The sequence below is a fragment of the Aquila chrysaetos genome, chromosome 9, assembly GCF_900496995.4.
Source record: "Aquila chrysaetos chrysaetos chromosome 9, bAquChr1.4, whole genome shotgun sequence".
In the NCBI taxonomy this organism is placed as follows: Eukaryota; Metazoa; Chordata; class Aves; order Accipitriformes; family Accipitridae; genus Aquila; species Aquila chrysaetos.
Genome location: NC_044012.1, coordinates 39271793 through 39292361, shown reverse-complemented (window position 1 = coordinate 39292361; position 20569 = coordinate 39271793). Strand labels below are relative to the sequence as shown.

Sequence of the window (20569 nt, the reverse complement as noted above, 5' to 3'; positions counted from 1 at the left end):
TGGTCCAGGCAGCGCTGACTCAGCCACCCTCCGTGTCAGCGAACCCGGGACAAACCGTCCAGATCACCTGCTCCGGGATTAGCAGCGGCAGCGGTGTTGCCTGGTACCAGCAGAAGGTTCCTGGCAGTGCCCCTGTCACTGTCATCTACTACACCGACAAGAGACCCTCAGACATCCCTTCACGATTCTCCAGATCCAAGTCTGGCTCCACGGGCACGTTAACCATCACTGGTGTCCAAGCCGAGGACGAGGCTGTCTATTACTGTGGTGGCGTGGACAGCAGCGGCGGCTACGGTGTTCCCCCATCAGGGGAATGGGGAATGGGGTTTACGGTCAGTTCATCACACTTTATTTTCTGCCGCTTCATCATCCTCAGGGGCAAGACTCATCACACTCTTCCCCTGCTCCAGCGTGGGGTCCTTCTCACGGGACAGTCCTCCATGAACTTCTCCAACGTGGGTCCTTCCCACGGGCTGCAGTTCTTCACAAACTGCTCCAGCGTGGGTCCCCCGTAGGGTCACAAGTCCTGCCAAAAAACCTGCTCCGTGGGCTCCTCTCTCCACGGGGCCACAGGTCCTGCCAGGAGCCTGCTCCAGCGTGGGCTTCCCACGGGGTCACAGCCTCCTTTGGGCATCCACCTGCTCCGGCCTGGGGTCCTCCATGGGCTGCAGGTGGAGATCTGCTCCACCGGGGACCTCCCTGGGCTGCAGGGGGACAGCCTGCCTCACCATGGTCTTCCCCACCACGGGCTGCAGGGGAATCTCTGCTCCGGCGCCTGGAGCATCTCCTCCCCCTCCTTGTTCACTAACCTTGGTGTCTGCAGGGTTGTTTCTCTTTACATGTTCTCACTCCTCTCTCCGGCTGCTGTTTCCGTGTGACCCAACAACTTTTTTCCCTTCTTAAAAATGTTATCACAGAGGCGTTACCACTGTCGCTGATGTGCTCGGCCTTGGCCGGCGGCGGGTCCGTCTTAGAGCTGACTGGTATTGGCTCTGTCGGACACAGGGGAAGCTTCCAGCAGCTTCTTACAGAAACCCCCCCTGTAACCCCCACCGCTACCAAAACCTTGCCACACAAACCCAATACACTCAGCCACCCTCGGTGTCAGCGAACCCGGGACAAACCGTCCAGATCACCTGCTCCGGGGGTAGCAGCATTTATAGTTATTATGGCTTCTACCAGCAGAAGGTTCTTGGCAGTGCCCCTGTTACTGTCATCTACAACAACAACAACAGACCCTCAACATCGCTTTGCGATTCTCCACCACCATGGTCATCAATGTCCTCCCTTTTGTGTCCCAGAGAACTGGAGGTAACATTGTGGCTGAGGACCATTGCCCTGGTCCCTTCAAAGTTCACAGTGTGGCATTGTCTGCCACCCCACGGGCTCTTGCTGCTGCTGACCACGTCCTGCTGCTGCTGCCAGAGCTGCCTCTGTGCTGGAGTATGTTGGGCTGGGCTCTGCTCCCCAAATTTCCCTGTGATCGTGTCTGCTTCTGTTCTCCCCTGACTTTGGCGTTTCCCCACCCTGCTGCCTGTGGAGGACTGTGCTGGTGGGGCACTGGCTGACCCCCGTCTTCTCCCCTCTCTCCTCTCCCTCTCCAGGTTCCCTGGTCCAGGCAGCGCTGACTCAGCCACCCTCCGTGTCAGCGAACCCGGGACAAACCGTCCAGATCACCTGCTCCGGGGCTAGCAGCAGCAATAGTGTTGGCTGGTACCAGCAGAAGGTTCCTGGCAGTGCCCCTGTCACTGTCATCTACAGCAACAACAAGACACCCTCACGGTTCTCTGCATCCATCTCTGGAACCGTGTCCAGATCAACAGCCACGTTAACCATCACTGGGGTCCAAGCCGAGGACGAGGCTGTCTATTACTGTGGTAGCAGGGACAGCAGCTACAATGGTGAGACAGGACTACGGGAAGTGATACAAAAACCTGCTGCCATCACAGGAGCCAGTTAGAATTCTCTGCTGACCCCGTTTGATGGTGGGGCAGGTCACCACCATGGCCCTGCCCTGTGCTACAGGTGGCTGTGCCTGGTGTCCTGGATTGGCCATCCCTTAGAGCCCCAGGTCTGTGCCCATCCCCTGTCATTTGGGCTGGGGAGGGGATAGGACAGGACAGGGTAGGATAGGATACGATAGAATAGAATAGAATAGAATAGAATAGAATAGAATAGAATAGAATATTTCAGGACCTTCCACCTGGGTCCCTGATGCGTGGCTGGCCTTCTCCCTCTCCTCCGCGTGCTGCTCGCCCATTGCTCAGGTGCCCTGGCCAGACTCGCTGCTCCCATCCGGGGTCTATAAGCACAGGGGTCCCATCAACATCCTGCTGCCCGGGGATGGCTGTGCTGGTGGGTCACTGGCTGACCCCCGTCTTCTCCCCTCTCTCCTCTCCCTCTCCAGGTTCCCTGGTCCAGGCAGCGCTGACTCAGCCACCCTCCGTGTCAGCGAACCCGGGACAAACCGTCCAGATCACCTGCTCCGGGAGCAGCTACAGCTATGGCTGGTACCAGCAGAAGGTTCCTGGCAGTGCCCCTGTCACTGTCATCTACTACAACAACAAGAGACCCTCAGACATCCCTTCGCGATTCTCCGGATCCAAGTCTGGCTCCACAGCCACGTTAACCATCACTGGGGTCCAAGCCGAGGACGAGGCTGTCTATTACTGTGGTAACTGGGACAGCAGCAGCAGCTATGGTGTCTGGTGACAACAAGTAATAGGAATTGAGACACAGACTCCTAAATCAGGGGAAGGTTTTCTGCCCTTCTACCTCCTGGCTGAGCAGAGCTGTGGCTGTGGGGCTCAGGCAGGTTCCTGTCCCCTTTGTACCACCGTGGCCGTGAATGTGCTCCCTTTTGTGTCCCAGAGAACTGGAGGTAACTTTGTGGCTGGGGACCATTGTCCGGGTCCCTTCAAAGTTCACAGTGTGGCATTGTCTGCCACCCCATGGGCTCTTGCTGCTGATGACCACGTCCTGCTGCTGCTGCCAGAGCTGCCTCTGTGCTGGAGTATGTTGGGCTGGGCTCTGCTCCCCAAATTTCCCTGTGATCGTGTCCGCTTCTGTTCTCCTCTGACTTTGGCGTTCCCCACCCTGCTGCCTGGGGATGGCTGTGCTGGTGGGGCACTGGCTGACCCCCGTCTTCTCCCCTCTCTCTTCTCCCTCTCCAGGTTCCCTGGTCCAGGCAGCGGTGACTCAGCCACCCTCCGTGTCAGCGAACCCGGGACAAACCGTCCAGATCACCTGCTCCGGGGGTAGCAGCAGCAGCGGTTATGGTTATGTTGGCTGGCACCAGCACAAAACACCTGGCAGTGTCACTGTCATCTATGCTAACAACAAGAGACCCTCAGACATCCCTTCGCGATTCTCCGAATCCAGGTCTGGCTCCACAAGCACGTTAACCATCACCGGGGTCCAAGCCGAGGACGAAGCTGTCTATTACTGTGGTGGCTGGGACGACAGCAGTGATGGTCAGGGTCACGTTGATGCTGAGATTTGTCCTTTCCCTCCTGTTCGTTTCTACGTCTCCCCCTGCGCGGGGAAGAGCTCCAAAGGGTAGGCAGTTGGCTCCCTTTTGCACTTGCGCCTGTTCTGGCTCTGCCTTTGCAGGGGTTTTTCTCATCTCTCCTGCTGCCACCGCCCCTCTGGTGCTGCCAGTGCAGTGTGGGTGCGTGGTGCTGAGCACCTCCTTTCTTTGCCCTGGGGACCTGGAGGCGATGGTTTCTGTGGGGCAGCAGTGCTGTGCTGCTGGGCAGAGGGAGCCTCTGTCCCTCCTGTGTCCAAGGGCCGTTCCCTGGAGATGAGCAGAGGTGGGGTCCGGGGGAATCCCTGGGCTGGGTAGGGACCCACTGGCTCTGGGAAGGTCTGTCCATTGCAGGGCTATGCTCGAAGCTGCCAGGCACTCTGTGCCCCTTGCTGTTCCCCGCCCGAGTACTCTGGGCCTGGGCTGCATTTGGGGACGTTCCTGACTCATCCCGAGGGGTGCAGAGGAGCCCAAGAGCCAGAGTCCATGTGCCCTTGGTGCTTTGTGCTGCCGTGGGGACAGGAGGCGTGTGGGGAGAGGATGCTACTTGGGGCACATTTGGTCTTAGAATCATAGAATCATAGAGTCATTTAGGTTGGAAAAGACCTTCAAGATCATCGTGTCCAACCATCAACCATGCCCACTAAACCATGTCCTGAAGTACCACATCTACTTGCTTTTTGGATACCTCCAAGGATGGTGACTCAACCACTTCCCTGGGCAGCCTATTCCAATGCCTGACAGCCTTCTCAGTAAAGAAATTTTTCCTAATATCCAACCTAAATCTCCCTTGCTGCAACTTGCAGCCATTTCCTCTTGCCCTGTCTCCGGCCACCTGACAGAAGAGACCAGCACCCACCTCACTACAACCTCCTTTCAGGCAGTTGTGGAGAGCGATAAGGTCTCCCCTCAGTCTCCTCTTCTCTAGACTAAACGGCCCCAGCTTCCCCAGCCGCTCCTCATAAGACTTGTGCTCCAGGCCCCTCACCAACTTGGTTGCCCTTCTCTGGACACGCTCCAGCACCTCCATGTCTTTCCTGTAGCGAGGGGCCTAAAACCAAACACAGGACTCGAGGTGCGGCCTCACCAGTGCTGAGTTCAGGGGAACAACCACCTCCCTGCTCCTACTGGCCACACTATTTCTGATACAGGCCAGGATGCCATTGGCCTTCTTGGCCACCTGGGCCACCTGGGCACGCTGCTGGCTCGTATTCAGCCGGCTGTCAACCAGCACGCCCAGGTCTTTCTCTGCCTGGCAGCTTTCCGGCCACTCTTCCCCAAGCCTGTAGCACTGCATGGGGTTGCTGTGACCGAAGTGCAGGACCCGGCACTTGGCCTTGTTGAACTTCATACGATTGGCCTCAGCCCATCGGTCCAGCCTGTCCAGATCTCTCTGTAGGGCCTCCCTACCCTCAAGCAGATTGACCCCTCATCCAAATCATCGATAAAGATATTAAACAGAACGGGGCCCAACACCGAGCCCTGAGGAACACCACTTGTGACCCGCCGCCAACTGGATTTCACCCCATTCACCACAACCCTCTGGGCTCGGCCATCCAGCCAGTTTTTCACCCAGCAAAGAGTACACTTGTCCAAGCCACGAGACGCCAGCTTCTCAAGGAGTATGCCATGACAGAGTGTCAAAGGCCTTGCTGAAGTCAAGGAAGATAACATCCACAGCCTTTCCCTCATCCACTAGGCAGGTCACCTAGTCGTAGAAGGAGATCAGGTTGGTCAAGCAGGATGTGTCTTTCGTAAACCCACGCTGACCGGGCCCGATCCTCTGCTTGTCCCGGACTTGCCACGTGAGCGCTCTCAAGACAAACCGTTCCATAATCTTCCCCGGTACCGAGGTCGGGCTGACAGGCCCATAGTTCCCCGGATCCTTCCTCCAACCCCGCTTGTAAATGGGAGTCACGTTGGCAAGCCTCCGGTCCTCTGGGACGTCCCCCGTTGACCAGGATCGCTGATAGATGATAGAGAATGGCTTGGCAAGGACCTCCGCCAGTTCCCTCGGTACTCTTGGATGGATCCCATCGGGTCCCATAGATTTCTGAGTGTCTGGATGGCGTAGTAGGTCACTAACTATTTCCTCCTGGATTAAGGGGGGTATGTTCTGCTCTTCATCCTTACCTTCCAGCTCAGGGGGCAGAGTACCCTGAGGATAACTGGTCTCCCTATTAAAGACTGAGGCAAAGAAGGCGTTAAGTACCTCGGCCTTTTCCTCATCTCTGGTGGCTACGTTCCCTTCTGTATCCATTAAAGGATAGATATTCTCCTTGGGATTCTTTTTACTGTTAACATACGTGTAAAAACATCTTTTGTTGTCCTTTAGAATAGTGGCCTGATTTAGTTCTAGCTGAGCTTTTGCCTTTCTAATTTTCTCTCTGTATGATCTAACAAGATCCCTGTACTCCTCCCAAGTTGCCCGCCCTTTCTTCCAGAGATGATAAACTCTCCTTTTTTTCTTGACTCCTAGCAAAAGCTCCCCATTCAGCCAGGCCGGTCGTTTTCCTTGGCGGTTCGACTTGCGGCATGTAGGAATAGCCTGGTCCTGAGTCATTAAGATTTCCTTCTTAAAGAACGTCCATCCCTCCTGGTCCCCTTTGCCCTTCAAGACCGTCTCCCAAGGGACTCTCTCAACCAGTGCCTCCAAGAGGCCAGAGTTTGCTCTCCGGAACTCCATAGCGGTGGTTTTGCTGACCACCTTCCTTGCCTCACCAAGAATTGAAAATTCTATCATTTCACGGTCGCTAAGCCCAAGACGGCCTCCAACCATCACACCTCCCACCGGTCCTTCCCTGTTCGTAAACAACAGATCTAGCGAGGCTCTTCCCCTGGTTGGCTCACCTACCAGCTGTGTCAGGAAGTTATCTTCCACACACTCCAGGAACCTCCTAGATTGTTTACTCACTGCTGTGTTGTATTTCCCGCAGACATTGGGAAAGCTAAAGTCCCCCACAAGGACAAGGGCACACGATTCTGAGACTACTGCCAGCCGCTTGTAAAATGATTCAACCATCTCTTCAACCTGGTCGGGCGGTCTATAACAGAATCCCAGCACAATAGCTGCCTTCTTGGCTTTCCCTCTCATCCTCAGCCATAAGCACTCCACCTTGTCATCAGAATCGTGTAGCTCTGTACAGTCAAAACATTCCCTAACATAGAGAGCCACCCCACCACCTCTTCTACCTTGCCTATCCCTTCTGAAGAGCTTGTAGAGCTTGTAGATCTTGGAAAGGCCCCAGTGGAGCTCATGCCCCCTGCCCAGGCAGCCCCCCGTCTCTGGTCTCCATGGTTCGGTGTCAGCGAACATGGGACAAACCGCCCAGATCACCTGCTCCGGGGCTAGCACCAGCAGCGGTGTTGCCTGGTACCAGCAGAAGGTTCCTGGCAGTGCCCCTGTCACTGTCATCTACTACAACAACAAGAGACCCTCAGACATCCCTTCGCGATTCTCCGGATCTACATCTGGCTCCACAGGCACGTTAACCATCACTGGGGTCCAAGCCGAGGACGAGGCTGTCTATTACTGTGGTGGCTTGGACAGCAGCAGCAGCAATGGTGTCTGGTGAAAACAAGTAATAGGAATTGAGACACAGACTCCAAAATCAGGGGAAGGTTTTCTGCCCTGCTACCTCCTGGCTGAGCAGAGTTGTGGCTGTGGGGCTCAGGCAGGTTCCTGTCCCCTTTGTACCACCGTGGCCGTGAATGTGCTCCCTTTTGTGTCCCAGAGAACTGGAGGTAACTTTGTGGCTGGGGACCATTGTCCCGGTCCCTTCAAAGTTCACAGTGTGGCATTGTCTGCCACCCCATGGGCTCTTGCTGCTACTGACCACGTCCTGCTGCTGCTGCCAGAGCTGCCTCTGTGCTGCAGTATGTTGGGCTGGGCTCTGCTCCCCAAATTTCCCTGTGATCGTGTCTGCTTCTGTTCTCCCCTGACTTTGGCGTTCCCCACCCTGCTGCTCGTGGAGGGCTGTGCTGGTGGGGCACTGGCTGACCCCCGTCTTCTCCCCTCTCTCTTCTCCCTCTCCAGGTTCCCTGGTCCAGGCAGCGGTGACTCAGCCACCCTCCGTGTCAGCGAACCCGGGACAAACCGTCCAGATCACCTGCTCCGGGATTAGCAGCAGCAGCGGTTATGGTTAGGTTTGCTGGTTCCAGCAGAAGGTTCCTGGCAGTGCCCCTGTCACCATCATCTACAACAACAACAAGAGACCCTCAGACATCCCTTCGCGATTCTCCAGATCCAAGTCTGGCTCCACAGGCACGTTAACCATCACTGGGGTCCAAGCCGAGGACGAGGCTGTCTATTACTGTGGTAGCGCGGACAGCAGTCCTTATGCTGTTATAGTGACAAAGAGATGTCGGAGTGAGATACACAGGAGTTCAAAATGGGAGTTTTCTACCCTTCTTCATGGTTGAGCAGGGCTGTGGGGCTGGGGCAGGTTTGTGTCTCCTCTGCATGGCCATGGCTGTAAATGTCCTCCCAGTTGTGCCTCATGGTGCGGGATGTGGCTCTGGATCTGTGGACACCTGTGCCTGTCCCTACAAAAGGGATGGCATTGCCTTGTCACCTGCCCTGCTGCCTCTTGCTGCTGGCAGTTCTGTCCCGCTGGTTCCGCACGTTCTCCTCGCAGTGCTCCGGGGTCTCTGGTTTCCTCAGTGGTATCATGGCCTTTGGGCACAGGGGCTACTTCTGGCATCCAGGACGGGCTGTGCTGGTGGGTGTGAGAGACTGAAAGAGTTAATGTCTCCAACGTGGTGGGGCAAGTTCTGCTCAAAGACAAACCCTGCACAGCAAGGAACCAAGGTGAAAAGCCCATCAGCACAGACATCAGCAACAGGAGGGGAGGCCGTGCTGGAGGGTGCGCAGCTCCCTGTTCTGATACAAAGATGAAACGATGGCAGTGTCTGCAGGGAAGGAGAAGTTTCTCCACAAAGGACCCCCAAGCCCAAAGGCTCACAAACTGCTCGTTAGCCTGAGGAGTTCAGGTGCCCGCCCGAAGGAGGGGCAAGGATGAGAAAAGGACACCAACTGAAGCCTGGGGTGCGCAAGCCCACCGGGACTGGACCCCTCGGCTGACTGGTCCCCTCGGCTGACTGAACCAACGCTGGACCCAGGACCGGTGGAATCTTTCTCTCTTCCTTTCTCTCTCTCTGTCTTCTTCTCTCTTTCCTTTTCCTTTTCCACAATCCCTGCACCTCATCCGTTTCAAGATACAAACTGTTGACCAAGTCCGAAACTAAGAGTAGATCCAGCTGCCCCTAGACCCTTCTCCAAGGAGCAGTGTGGAAAGCAAGGGGGTCTGCTCTGAACCTCGTGAACTCAATGGGGGGAATCTCCTTATTCCCTTGAATTGATGTATATGGTTACACGGTGTACAGAAGTAGTCTTATGTCAATTCATGTTGTGAGAAACCCTGTCACCTACTACCACGCCTCCCCAGTTCAGTTTGCTTCTGTCATGAATAAAATCTTTAACTGATCGTTTAGTGTCTTTTCACCTTAATTTATCCTGAGGGAATTTGGAATTAAACAGGACTCCCTGGTCTGTCCAGTGTGGGTCATGACAGTGGAGCACTGGCTGACCCCCGTCTTCTCCCCTCTCTCCTCTCCCTCTCCAGGTTCCCTGGTCCAGGCAGCGCTGACTCAGCCACCCTCCGTGTCAGCGAACGTGGGACAAACCGTCCAGATCACCTGCTCCGGGATTTACAGCAGCTATGCTTATTACAGCTGGCATCAGCAGAAGGTTCCTGGCAGCGCTCCTGTCACTGTCATCTATGCTAACAACAAGAGACCCTCAGACATCCCTTCGCGATTCTCTGGATCCGGGTCTGGCTCAACAGGCACGTTAACCATCACTGGGGTCCAAGCCGAGGACGAGGCTGTCTATTACTGTGGTAGCCAGGACAGCAGCAGTGCTGACTGGGGTTATGAAGGCACTAAGCAATGGGGAAGTGAGACACAGACCCCCAGCATCGAAGAGGAAGACCGCCCTTGATGTACGTGTCCCCAGGTGTAAACTCCTGGATCTCCTGCTCTTTGATTAACAACAACTATGGCTGGTTCCAGCAGAAGGTTCCTGGCAGTGCCCCGTCACTGTCATCTACTACAACAACAAGAGACCCTCAGACATCCCTTCGCGATTCTCCGGATCCAAGTCTGGCTCCACAGCCACGTTAACCATCACTGGGGTCCAAGCCGAGGACGAGGCTGTCTATTACTGTGGTAACTGGGACAGCAGCAGCAGCTATGGTGTCTGGTGACAACAAGTAATAGGAATTGAGACACAGACTCCTAAATCAGGGGAAGGTTTTCTGCCCTTCTACCTCCTGGCTGAGCAGAGCTGTGGCTGTGGGGCTGAGGCAGGTTCCTGTCCCCTTTGTACCACCGTGGCCGTGAATGTGCTCCCTTTTGTGTCCCAGAGAACTGGAGGTAACTTTGTGGCTGGGGACCATTGTCCCGGTCCCTTCAAAGTTCACAGTGTGGCATTGTCTGCCACCCCACGGGCTCTTGCTGCTGCTGACCACGTCCTGCTGCTGCTGCCAGAGCTGCCTCTGTGCTGGAATATGTTGGGCTGGGGTCTGCTCCCCAAATTACCCCGTGATTGTGTCCACTTCTGTTCCTCTCTGACTTTGGCATTCCCCAGTCTGCTGCTCGTGGAGGCCTGTGCTGCTGGGGCACTGGCTGACCCCCATCTTCTCCCCTCTCTCCTCTCCCTCTCCAGGTTCCCTGGTCCAGGCAGCGCTGACTCAGCCACCCTCCGTGTCAGCGAACGTGGGACAAACCGTCCAGATCACCTGCTCCGGGGCTAGCGATGATTTTGGCTGGTTCCAGCAGAAGGTTCCTGGCAGTGCCCCTGTCACTGTGATCTACGATAACAAGAGACCCTCAGACATCCCTTCGCGATTCTCTGGATCCGGGTCTGGCTCAACAGGCACGTTAACCATCACTGGGGTCCAAGCCGAGGACGAGGCTGTCTATTACTGTGGTAGCCAGGACAGCAGCTACAATGGTGAGACAGGACTACGGGAAGTGATACAAAAACCTGCTGCCATCACAGGAGCCAGTTAGAATTCTCTGCTGACCCCGTTTGATGGTGGGGCAGGTCACCACCATGGCCCTGCCCTGTGCTACAGGTGGCTGTGCCTGGTGTCCTGGATTGGCCATCCCTTAGAGCCCCAGGTCTGTGCCCATCCCCTGTCATTTGGGGTGGAGAGGGGAGAGGACAGGACAGGGTAGGATAGGATATGATAGAATAGAATAGAATATTTCAGGACCTTCCACCTGGGTCCCTGATGCGTGGCTGGCCTTCTCCCTCTCCTCCGCGTGCTGCTCGCCCATTGCTCAGGTGCCCTGGCCAGACTCGCTGCTCCCATCCAGTGTCTATAAGCACAGGGGTCCCATCCCCGTCCTGCTGCTCTGTGACGGCTGTGCTGGTGGGGCACTGGCTGACCCCCATCTTCTCCCCTCTCTCCTCTCCCTCTCCAGGTTCCCTGGTCCAGGCAGCGCTGACTCAGCCACCCTCCGTGTCAGCGAACGTGGGACAAACCGTCCAGATCACCTGCTCCGGGGGTAGCTATAGCTATGGCTGGTACCAGCAGAAGGTTCCTGGCAGTGCCCCCGTCACTGTGATCTACGATAACAACAAGAGACCCTCTGGCATCCCTTCGCGATTCTCCGGATCCAAGTCTGGCTCCACAGGCACGTTAACCATCACTGGGGTCCAAGCCGAGGACGAGGCTGTCTATTACTGTGGTGGCTACGACAGCAGCAGCAGCAATGGTGTCTGGTGAAAACAAGTAATAGGAATTGAGACACAGACTCCTAAATCAGGGGAAGGTTTTCTGCCCTTCTAACTCCTGGCTGAGCAGAGTTGTGGCTGTGGGGCTGAGGCAGGTTACGTCCTCTCTGCATGACTAAGGTTGTCAATGTCATCCCTTTTGTGTCCCAGAGAACTGGAGGTGACTTTGTGGCTGGGGACCATTGTCCCGGTCCCTTCAAAGTTCACAGTGTGGCATTGTCTGCCACCCCACGGGCTCTTGCTGCTGATGACCACGTCCTGCTGCTGCTGCCAGAGCTGCCTCTGTGCTGGAGTATGTTGGGCTGGGCTCTGCTCCCCAAATTTCCCTGTGATCGTGTCTGCTTCTGTTCTCCCCTGACTTTGACGTTCCCCACCCTGCTGCCTGGGGAGGGCTGTGCTGGTGGGGCACTGGCTGACCCCCGTCTTCTCCCCTCTCTCCTCTCCCTCTCCAGGTTCCCTGGTCCAGGCAGCGCTGACTCAGCCACCCTCCGTGTCAGCGAACGTGGGACAAACCGTCCAGATCACCTGCTCCGGGAGTAGCAGCAGCAGTTATGCTGGCTGGTACCAGCAGAAGGTTCCTGGCAGTGCCCCTGTCACTGTGATCTACAGTGACAACAAGAGACCCTCTGGCATCCCTTCGCGATTCTCCGGTTCCTTGTCTGGCTCCACGGGCACGTTAACCATCACTGGGGTCCAAGCCGAGGACGAGGCTGTCTATTACTGTGGTGGCGTGGACAGCAGCGGCAGCTACGGTGTTCCCCCATCAGGGGGATGGGGAATGGGGTTTACGGTCAGTTCATCACACTTTATTTTCTGCCGCTTCATCATCCTCAGGGGCAAGACTCATCACACTCTTCCCCTGCTCCAGCGTGGGGTCCTTCTCACGGGACAGTCCTCCATGAACTTCTCCAACGTGGGTCCTTCCCACGGGCTGCAGTTCTTCACAAACTGCTCCAGCGTGGGTCCCCCGTAGGGTCACAAGTCCTGCCAAAAAACCTGCTCCGTGGGCTCCTCTCTCCACGGGGCCACAGGTCCTGCCAGGAGCCTGCTCCAGCGTGGGCTTCCCACGGGGTCACAGCCTCCTTTGGGCATCCACCTGCTCCGGCCTGGGGTCCTCCATGGGCTGCAGGTGGAGATCTGCTCCCCCGTGGACCTCCCTGGGCTGCCAGGGGACAGCCTGCCTCACCATGGTCTTCCCCACCACGGGCTGCAGGGGAATCTCTGCTCCGGCGCCTGGAGCTCCTCCTCCCCCTCCTTCTGCACTGACCTGGGTGTCTGCAGGGTTTTTTCTCTTACCTGTTCTCACTCCTCTCTCCGGCTGCTGTTTCCTTCTGTCCCAACAACATTTTTTCCTTCTTAAAAATGTTATCACAGAGGCGTTACAACTGTCGCTGATGTGCTCGGCCTTGGCCGGCGGCGGGTCCGTCTTAGAGCTGACTGGTATTGGCTCTGTCGGACACAGGGGAAGCTTCCAGCAGCTTCTTACAGAAACCCCCCCCGTAACCCCCACCGCTACCAAAACCTTGCCACACAAAGCCAATACACTCAGCCACCCTCGGTGTCAGCGAACCCGGGACAAACCGTCCAGATCACCTGCTCCGGGGGTAGCAGCAGCTATGGTTATTATGGCTGGTACCAGCAGAAGGTTCCTGGCAGTGCCCCTGTCACTGTCATCTACTGGAATAGCAACAGACCCTCTGGCATCCCTTCACGATTCTCCGGATCCTTGTCTGGCTCCACAAGCACGTTAACCATCACTGGGGTCCAAGCTGAGGACGAGGCTGTCTATTACTGTGGTGGCTACGACGGCAGCAGTTTTGATCGCGTTTATGAAGGCACTGAGTAATGGGGAAGTGAGACGCAGAGCCCCGCGTCGAAGAGGAAGATTTTCAGCCCTTGTTCCTCATGGCCAAGCAGAGTTGTGGCTGTGGAGCTGAGCAGAGGTTCCTGTACCCTGTCCAAGGACATGACTGTGAACATCCCCGCTTCCATGTCCCAACACACAGGAGATGACTCTGCGGCTGAGTGTTCCTTTTCCCCGTCCCTGTAACAGAAATGCCATTGCCTCATCCCCAGCCCTGCTGCCTTTTGCTCCTGGCAGCCCCATCCTCCTGCTGCTGCTGGAGTTGCCTCTGCTGGGTTGCGCTGCACCAGGCTGGGCTCTGCTCCCCAGAAGTTTCTGTAGCCGTGACCAGGCCCCTTTCCCTCAGAGGCTGGTGTTCCACGTCCCTGCTGATGCCAGCTTTCCTGCCAGGGCCATGGCTCTCTAGTGTTCATTTCTGGCTGTGGAGCTGTGGGTCTCTCTGGGACATCAGGGCTATTGGGCACAGGGTCTGCATCCCACTGCCCGGGAGGGCTGTGCTGGTGGGGCACTGGCTGACCCCCGTCTTCTCCCCTCTCTCCTCTCCCTCTCCAGGTTCCCTGGTCCAGGCAGCGCTGACTCAGCCACCCTCCATGTCAGCGAACGTGGGACAAACCGTCCAGATCACCTGCTCCGGGGGTAGCAGCAGCTATGGTTATTACAGCTGGCATCAGCAGAAGGTTCCTGGCAGTGGCCCTGTCACTGTCATCTACAGCAACAGCCAGAGACCCTCAGACATCCCTTCGCGATTCTCCGCATCTACATCTGGCTCAACAAGCACATTAACCACCACTGGGGTCCAAGCCGAGGACGAGGCTGTCTACTACTGTGCTGCCCAGGACGGCCGGGCTGGTCAGCACCCCGACGCCCCGCTGGACGGCCATGGTGGGTGCTCTGGGTCGACTGTTACTGTCCGCTGTGCGCGGGTGGCAGCGATCGTGACGGTGGTGCTGGAGGATGTGGAAGTGACACAGCTTCTGGTAGCGCAGAGCTGTGGCGCGGCCGGTTGCTCCTGTCCGCAAAAATGTGATGTTGGCGCTGGTGCTGTGTGTTCGTTTACTGTTGGGTAGCCTTCTCGCCAGGAGGCCAGCCCTCTCCCTTCCCAGGGTACGCAGCGGGGCTCCCCTGCTCCCAGGGTTTGACTTGGCCCACGTGTTGGGCATGGCCGCCCAGCACTGGAGTGTCTGGGGCTGCTTCCTGGGCCCAGAGAGGGGTGAGTCGCGGCAGCTTCTTGAAGGCCTTTTGCTTTCTGGTGTCTTCCCAGAGGCTGCGTGCTAATATTTGGTGGGAAATCAGGCTTCCGGAGGCACTGTCGGCTTAAATGCCCCAGCCTGACACGACGTAGGCTGTTGAGTAGCCTCGAGGGCTCTTGTAGGCTGAGTGTAACTCTGCCTGAGACGCTCCTGTCAGTACCCGCAAACTGCAGTGTTTCCCAGATCCCTGCGGCCCTTGGCAATGCCGTGTATTAGAATACATAAGCAGAAGGTCTGTCATAGCAAGAAGCGTGAGCTAACCGGGAAGACTGACAAAGTATGTTTTCTTTCCAGGAACATCATCCCTTCGTTTGTGCTGATGGACATCCAGGCTTCCACAGTTGTGGCTTATGTATACCAACTAATTGAGGGTGATGTGAAAGTAGAAAGAATTGACTTCAAGAAGTACTGAATGACGCTCAAACCTGCCCGTTGGCTTCTCCCCGCCTTGCATTCCTTCTCTGTCCGGTGAAGTCGAAGGGGAGGCGGGCCACGGGGGGGTGCTGCTGCTGCGGCGTGCCGGGCTGTAGAGCAGCCGCATCGCTCTATTGCTCGTGAGCTTGTGAGAAAACGTTAGTCTTGGTTCCCAACGCGCAGGTGAAGCAGAAGAGACTGCTGATTAAGAGGCCTGTGGAAAATACCCTGTGTCTAAGGAGGAGCTGCTGTCTTCCTGGCCTAAGGGAGTCACAGCGGGTGGTGGTAGCTTGGCACCGAAGCTCTTCTGTAAGACAACGGACATAGAATAATAAACTCCTTTCTTTGGGCGTGCGGGTCCTGTTCATTTTGCTTCTAAGAGGTGAAGGGGGTCTGGAATTTGGTGTGAGGGGGCTGCGAGGGAGGACAGGAAGCTGCCGCTTTCTTCCTGAGACGCGGCCCCGAAACATTTCGGGCTCTGTCGGAGATGCCCAAGGACTCTGCTTCGGCAGACTCATCCCACCTCCTGCTTAGGGCAGCGCGGAAAGGCAGAGGCAGGTCTGGGAAGAGCGGTGTGGAGAGCTCTGCGCCGGTGTGCGGAGCTGGGCGTTTGCCCTCATGCTCCACGGGTAGCGGAGGCCGGAGCACTGCTCCTCGTCCCCGCGGTGCTGCTGAGAAGTGGGAGCGTCTGCGGTGCCGGAGCCATCGTGGCCCCTGGCCAGGGAGGTCTCAGAGCACCGGCCTGCAGTGGCGGTGCTGGTGCGGTGCTGGGCCGGGTGCGGAGCCCCGCGGAGAAGCGGGAGGGGAAGGGGAGCGCGGCTGGAGGAGCTGTGCTGCCGCAGAGGGATGCTCTGAGGGTGGGTGGGTGATGCCGGGGTCGCAGGCCGGGCAAAGGCGGCTGCAGAGGATGCTTCAGCAAGGCAGGGTAGAAAAGCGTTCCTGCCGTCCCTCGGCACGTGTCTCGGCTGAGGTTGTATTTGCCAAAACCAGAGTTGAGGAGCATTTGGCTGGACACCGCGGTCCAGCGGTCATAGTCTTGTGGCGGCTGAGCGAAACCCGCTTGTGGTGCCCTGGTGCGAAGCAGGACCTGGTTTTCCCAGCTGAGTGGCCCACGGAGCAGGCAGCCCAGCGTGATCTTGGTGCCTTTGGTGGGCGAGAGATGTGCCTGCAGTGGGCAGGGGGAGCACTGGGACAGGAGCTGCCAGGGAACATTGCGGGGCCACACTGGCATGGAGGGGCCGTGCCCGGGCAGGTGGGGGCTTAAAAGGGAGTCGGGGTCCCCGGCATCACCCAGTCGGTGTGGGGATGCGGAGCTGGTGGGATCGTGCCATGGCCTGAGCCCCTCTCCTCTTTACGCTGCTCGCCCACGGCTCAGGTGCCCTGGCCAGGCTTGCTGCACCCATCCGGGGCCTTTGAGCACAGGGGTCCCATCCCCGCCCTGCTGCCCAAGAAAGGCTGTGCTGGTGGGGCGCTGGCTGACCCCCATCTTCTCTCCTCTCCCTCTCCAGGTTCCGTGGTCCGGGCAGCGCTGACTCAGCCACCCTCGGTGTCAGCGAACGTGGGACAAACCGTCCAGATCACCTGCTCCGGGAGTAGCAGCAGCAGCGATGGTGTTGGCTGGTACCAGCAGAAGGTTCCTGGCAGTGCCCCTGTCACTGTCATCTATAGCAGCAACAAGAGACCCTCTGGCATCCCTTCGCGATTCTCCGGATCCAAGCCTGGCTCCACGGGCACGTTAACCATCACTGGGGTCCAAGCCAAGGACGAGGCTGTCTATTACTGTGGTGGCTGGGACAGCAGCAGCAGCTATGGTGTCTGGTGACAAGTAATAGGAAATGAGACACTGACTACTAAATCAGGGGAAGGTTTTCTGCCTTTCTCCCTCCTGGCTGAGGGGAGCTGTGGCTGTGGGGCTGAGGCAGGTTCCTGTCCTCTCTGCACCACCATGGTTGTCAATGTCCTCCCTTTTGTGTCCCAGAGGACTGGATGTGACTTTGTGGCTGGGGACCATTGCCCGGTCCCTTCAAAGTTCACAGTGTGGCATTGTCTGCCACCCCACGGGCTCTTGCTGCTGATGACCACGTCCTGCTGCTGCTGCCAGAGCTGCCTCTGTGCTGGAGTATGTTGGGCTGGGCTCTGCTCCCCAAATTTCCCTGTGATCGTGTCTGCTTCTGTTCTCCCCTGACTTTGGCGTTCCCCACCCTGCTGCCTGGGGAGGGCTGTGCTGGTGGGGCACTGGCTGACCCCCGTCTTCTCCCCTCTCTCCTCTCCCTCTCCAGGTTCCCTGGTCCAGGCAGCGCTGACTCAGCCACCCTCCGTGTCAGCGAACGTGGGACAAACCGTCCAGATCACCTGCTCCGGGATTTACAGCAGCTATGCTGATTACAGCTGGCATCAGCAGAAGGTTCCTGGCAGCGCTCCTGTCACTGTCATCTATGCTAACAACAAGAGACCCTCAGACATTCCTTCACGATTCTCTGGATCTACATCTGGCTCCACAGGCACGTTAACCATCACTGGTGTCCAAGCCGAGGACGAGGCTGTCTATTACTGTGGTAGCAGGGACAGCAGCTACAGTGGTGAGACAGGGCAATGGGAAGTGATACAAAAACCTCCTGCCATCACAGGAGCCAGTTAGAATTCTCTGCTGTCCCCATTTGATGGTGGGGCAGGTCACCACCATGGCCCTGCCCTGTGCTACAGGTGGCTGTGCCTGGTGTCCTGGATTGGCCATCCCTTAGAGCCCCAGGTCTGTGCCCATCCCCTGTCATTTGGGCTGGGGAGGGTACGGGACAGGACAGCACAGGGTAGGATAGGATAGGATAAGATAGAATAGAATACAATAGAATATTTCGGGACTTTCCACCTGGGTACCTGATGCGTGGCTGGCCTTCTGCCTCTCCTCCGCGTGGTGCTCGCCCATTGCTCAGATGCCCTGGCCAGACTCGCTGCTCCCATCCAGTGTCTATAAGCACAGGGGTCCCATCCCTGTCCCACTGCCCGGGGATGGCTGTGCTGGTGGGGCACTGGCTGACCCCCATCTTCTCCCCTCTCTCCTCTCCCTCTCCAGGTTCCCTGGTCCAGGCAGCGCTGACTCAGCCACCCTCCGTGTCAGCGAACGTGGGACAAACCGTCCAGATCACCTGCTCCGGGGGTAGCTATAGCTATGGCTGGTACCAGCAGAAGGTTCCTGGCAGTGCCCCCGTCACTGTGATCTACGATAACAACAAGAGACCCTCTGGCATCCCTTCGCGATTCTCCGGATCCAAGTCTGGCTCCACAGGCACGTTAACCATCACTGGGGTCCAAGCCGAGGACGAGGCTGTCTATTACTGTGGTGGCTACGACAGCAGCAGCAGCAATGGTGTCTGGTGAAAACAAGTAATAGGAATTGAGACACAGACTCCTAAATCAGGGGAAGGTTTTCTGCCCTTCTAACTCCTGGCTGAGCAGAGTTGTGGCTGTGGGGCTGAGGCAGGTTACGTCCTCTCTGCATGACTAAGGTTGTCAATGTCATCCCTTTTGTGTCCCAGAGAACTGGAGGTGACTTTGTGGCTGGGGACCATTGTCCCGGTCCCTTCAAAGTTCACAGTGTGGCATTGTCTGCCACCCCACGGGCTCTTGCTGCTGATGACCACGTCCTGCTGCTGCTGCCAGAGCTGCCTCTGTGCTGGAGTATGTTGGGCTGGGCTCTGCTCCCCAAATTTCCCTGTGATCGTGTCTGCTTCTGTTCTCCCCTGACTTTGACGTTCCCCACCCTGCTGCCTGGGGAGGGCTGTGCTGGTGGGGCACTGGCTGACCCCCGTCTTCTCCCCTCTCTCCTCTCCCTCTCCAGGTTCCCTGGTCCAGGCAGCGCTGACTCAGCCACCCTCCGTGTCAGCGAACGTGGGACAAACCGTCCAGATCACCTGCTCCGGGAGTAGCAGCAGCAGTTATGCTGGCTGGTACCAGCAGAAGGTTCCTGGCAGTGCCCCTGTCACTGTGATCTACAGTGACAACAAGAGACCCTCTGGCATCCCTTCGCGATTCTCCGGTTCCTTGTCTGGCTCCACAAGCACATTAACCATCACTGGGGTCCAAGCCGAGGACGAGGCTGTCTACTACTGTGGTGGCGTGGACAGCAGCGGCAGCTACGGTGTTCCCCCATCAGGGGGATGGGGAATGGGGTTTACGGTCAGTTCATCACACTTCATTTTCTGCTGCTTCATCATCCTCAGGGGCAAGACTCATCACACTCTTCCCCTGCTCCAGCGTGGGGTCCTTCTCACGGGACAGTCCTCCATGAACTTCTCCAACGTGGGTCCTTCCCACGGGCTGCAGTTCTTCACAAACTGCTCCAGCGTGGGTCCCCCGTAGGGTCACAAGTCCTGCCAAAAAACCTGCTCCGTGGGCTCCTCTCTCCACGGGGCCACAGGTCCTGCCAGGAGCCTGCTCCAGCGTGGGCTTCCCACGGGGTCACAGCCTCCTTTGGGCATCCACCTGCTCCGGCCTGGGGTCCTCCATGGGCTGCAGGTGGAGATCTGCTCCCCCGTGGACCTCCCTGGGCTGCAGGGGGACAGCCTGCCTCACCATGGTCTTCCCCACCACGGGCTGCAGGGGAATCTCTGCTCCGGCGCCTGGAGCTCCTCCTCCCCCTCCTTCTGCACTGACCTGGGTGTCTGCAGGGTTTTTTCTCTTACCTGTTCTCACTCCTCTCTCCGGCTGCTGTTTCCTTCTGTCCCAACAACATTTTTTCCTTCTTAAAAATGGTATCACAGAGGCGTTACAACTGTCGCTGATGTGCTCGGCCTTGGCCGGCGGCGGGTCCGTCTTAGAGCTGACTGGTATTGGCTCTGTCGGACACAGGGGAAGCTTCCAGCAGCTTCTTACAGAAACCCCCCCCTGTAACCCCCACCGCTACCAAAACCTTGCCACACAAAGCCAATACACTCAGCCACCCTCGGTGTCAGCGAACCCGGGACAAACCGTCCAGATCACCTGCTCCGGGGGTAGCAGCAGCTATGGTTATTATGGCTGGTACCAGCAGAAGGTTCCTGGCAGTGCCCCTGTCACTGTCATCTACTGGAATAGCAACAGACCCTCTGGCATCCCTTCACGATTCTCCGGATCCTTGTCTGGCTCCACAAGCACGTTAACCATCACTGGGGTCCAAGCTGAGGACGAGGCTGTCTATTACTGTGGTGGCTACGACGGCAGCAGTTTTGATCGCGTTTATGAAGGCACTGAGTAATGGGGAAGTGAGACGCAGAGCCCCGCGTCGAAGAGGAAGATTTTCAGCCCTTGTTCCTCATGGCCAAGCAGAGTTGTGGCTGTGGAGCTGAGCAGAGGTTCCTGTACCCTGTCCAAGGACATGACTGTGAACATCCCCGCTTCCATGTCCCAACACACAGGAGATGACTCTGCGGCTGAGTGTTCCTTTTCCCCGTCCCTGTAACAGAAATGCCATTGCCTCATCCCCAGCCCTGCTGCCTTTTGCTCCTGGCAGCCCCATCCTCCTGCTGCTGCTGGAGTTGCCTCTGCTGGGTTGCGCTGCACCAGGCTGGGCTCTGCTCCCCAGAAGTTTCTGTAGCCGTGACCAGGCCCCTTTCCCTCAGAGGCTGGTGTTCCACGTCCCTGCTGATGCCAGCTTTCCTGCCAGGGCCATGGCTCTCTAGTGTTCATTTCTGGCTGTGGAGCTGTGGGTCTCTCTGGGACATCAGGGCTATTGGGCA

The 20569-nt window shown here is 57.4% G+C and overlaps 1 protein-coding gene and 2 long non-coding RNA genes across 3 annotated transcripts in view; all 3 read left to right on the top strand.

The window, feature by feature from the left end:
• Window positions 1-2249: 2249 nt before the first annotated feature.
• Window positions 2250-20569, top strand: part of LOC115345496 (immunoglobulin lambda-1 light chain) — a 33444-nt gene continuing 15124 nt past the window's right edge. The window contains exons 1-6 of the mRNA XM_041126270.1: window positions 2250-2267; window positions 2408-2718; window positions 9151-9275; window positions 9605-9738; window positions 10502-10541; window positions 11018-11311. Of these exons, the coding sequence (XP_040982204.1) occupies window positions 2699-2718; window positions 9151-9275; window positions 9605-9738; window positions 10502-10541; window positions 11018-11311 (613 nt within the window). The 5' untranslated portion in view covers window positions 2250-2267; window positions 2408-2698. The remainder of the gene's footprint in view (window positions 2268-2407; window positions 2719-9150; window positions 9276-9604; window positions 9739-10501; window positions 10542-11017; window positions 11312-20569) is intronic.
• Window positions 14009-15208, top strand: LOC115345497. The gene is made up of 2 exons (XR_003924869.1): window positions 14009-14076; window positions 14739-15208. It is a non-coding gene; the product is annotated as an uncharacterized LOC115345497 (long non-coding RNA).
• Window positions 15752-16528, top strand: LOC121233551. The gene is made up of 2 exons (XR_005933235.1): window positions 15752-16233; window positions 16367-16528. It is a non-coding gene; the product is annotated as an uncharacterized LOC121233551 (long non-coding RNA).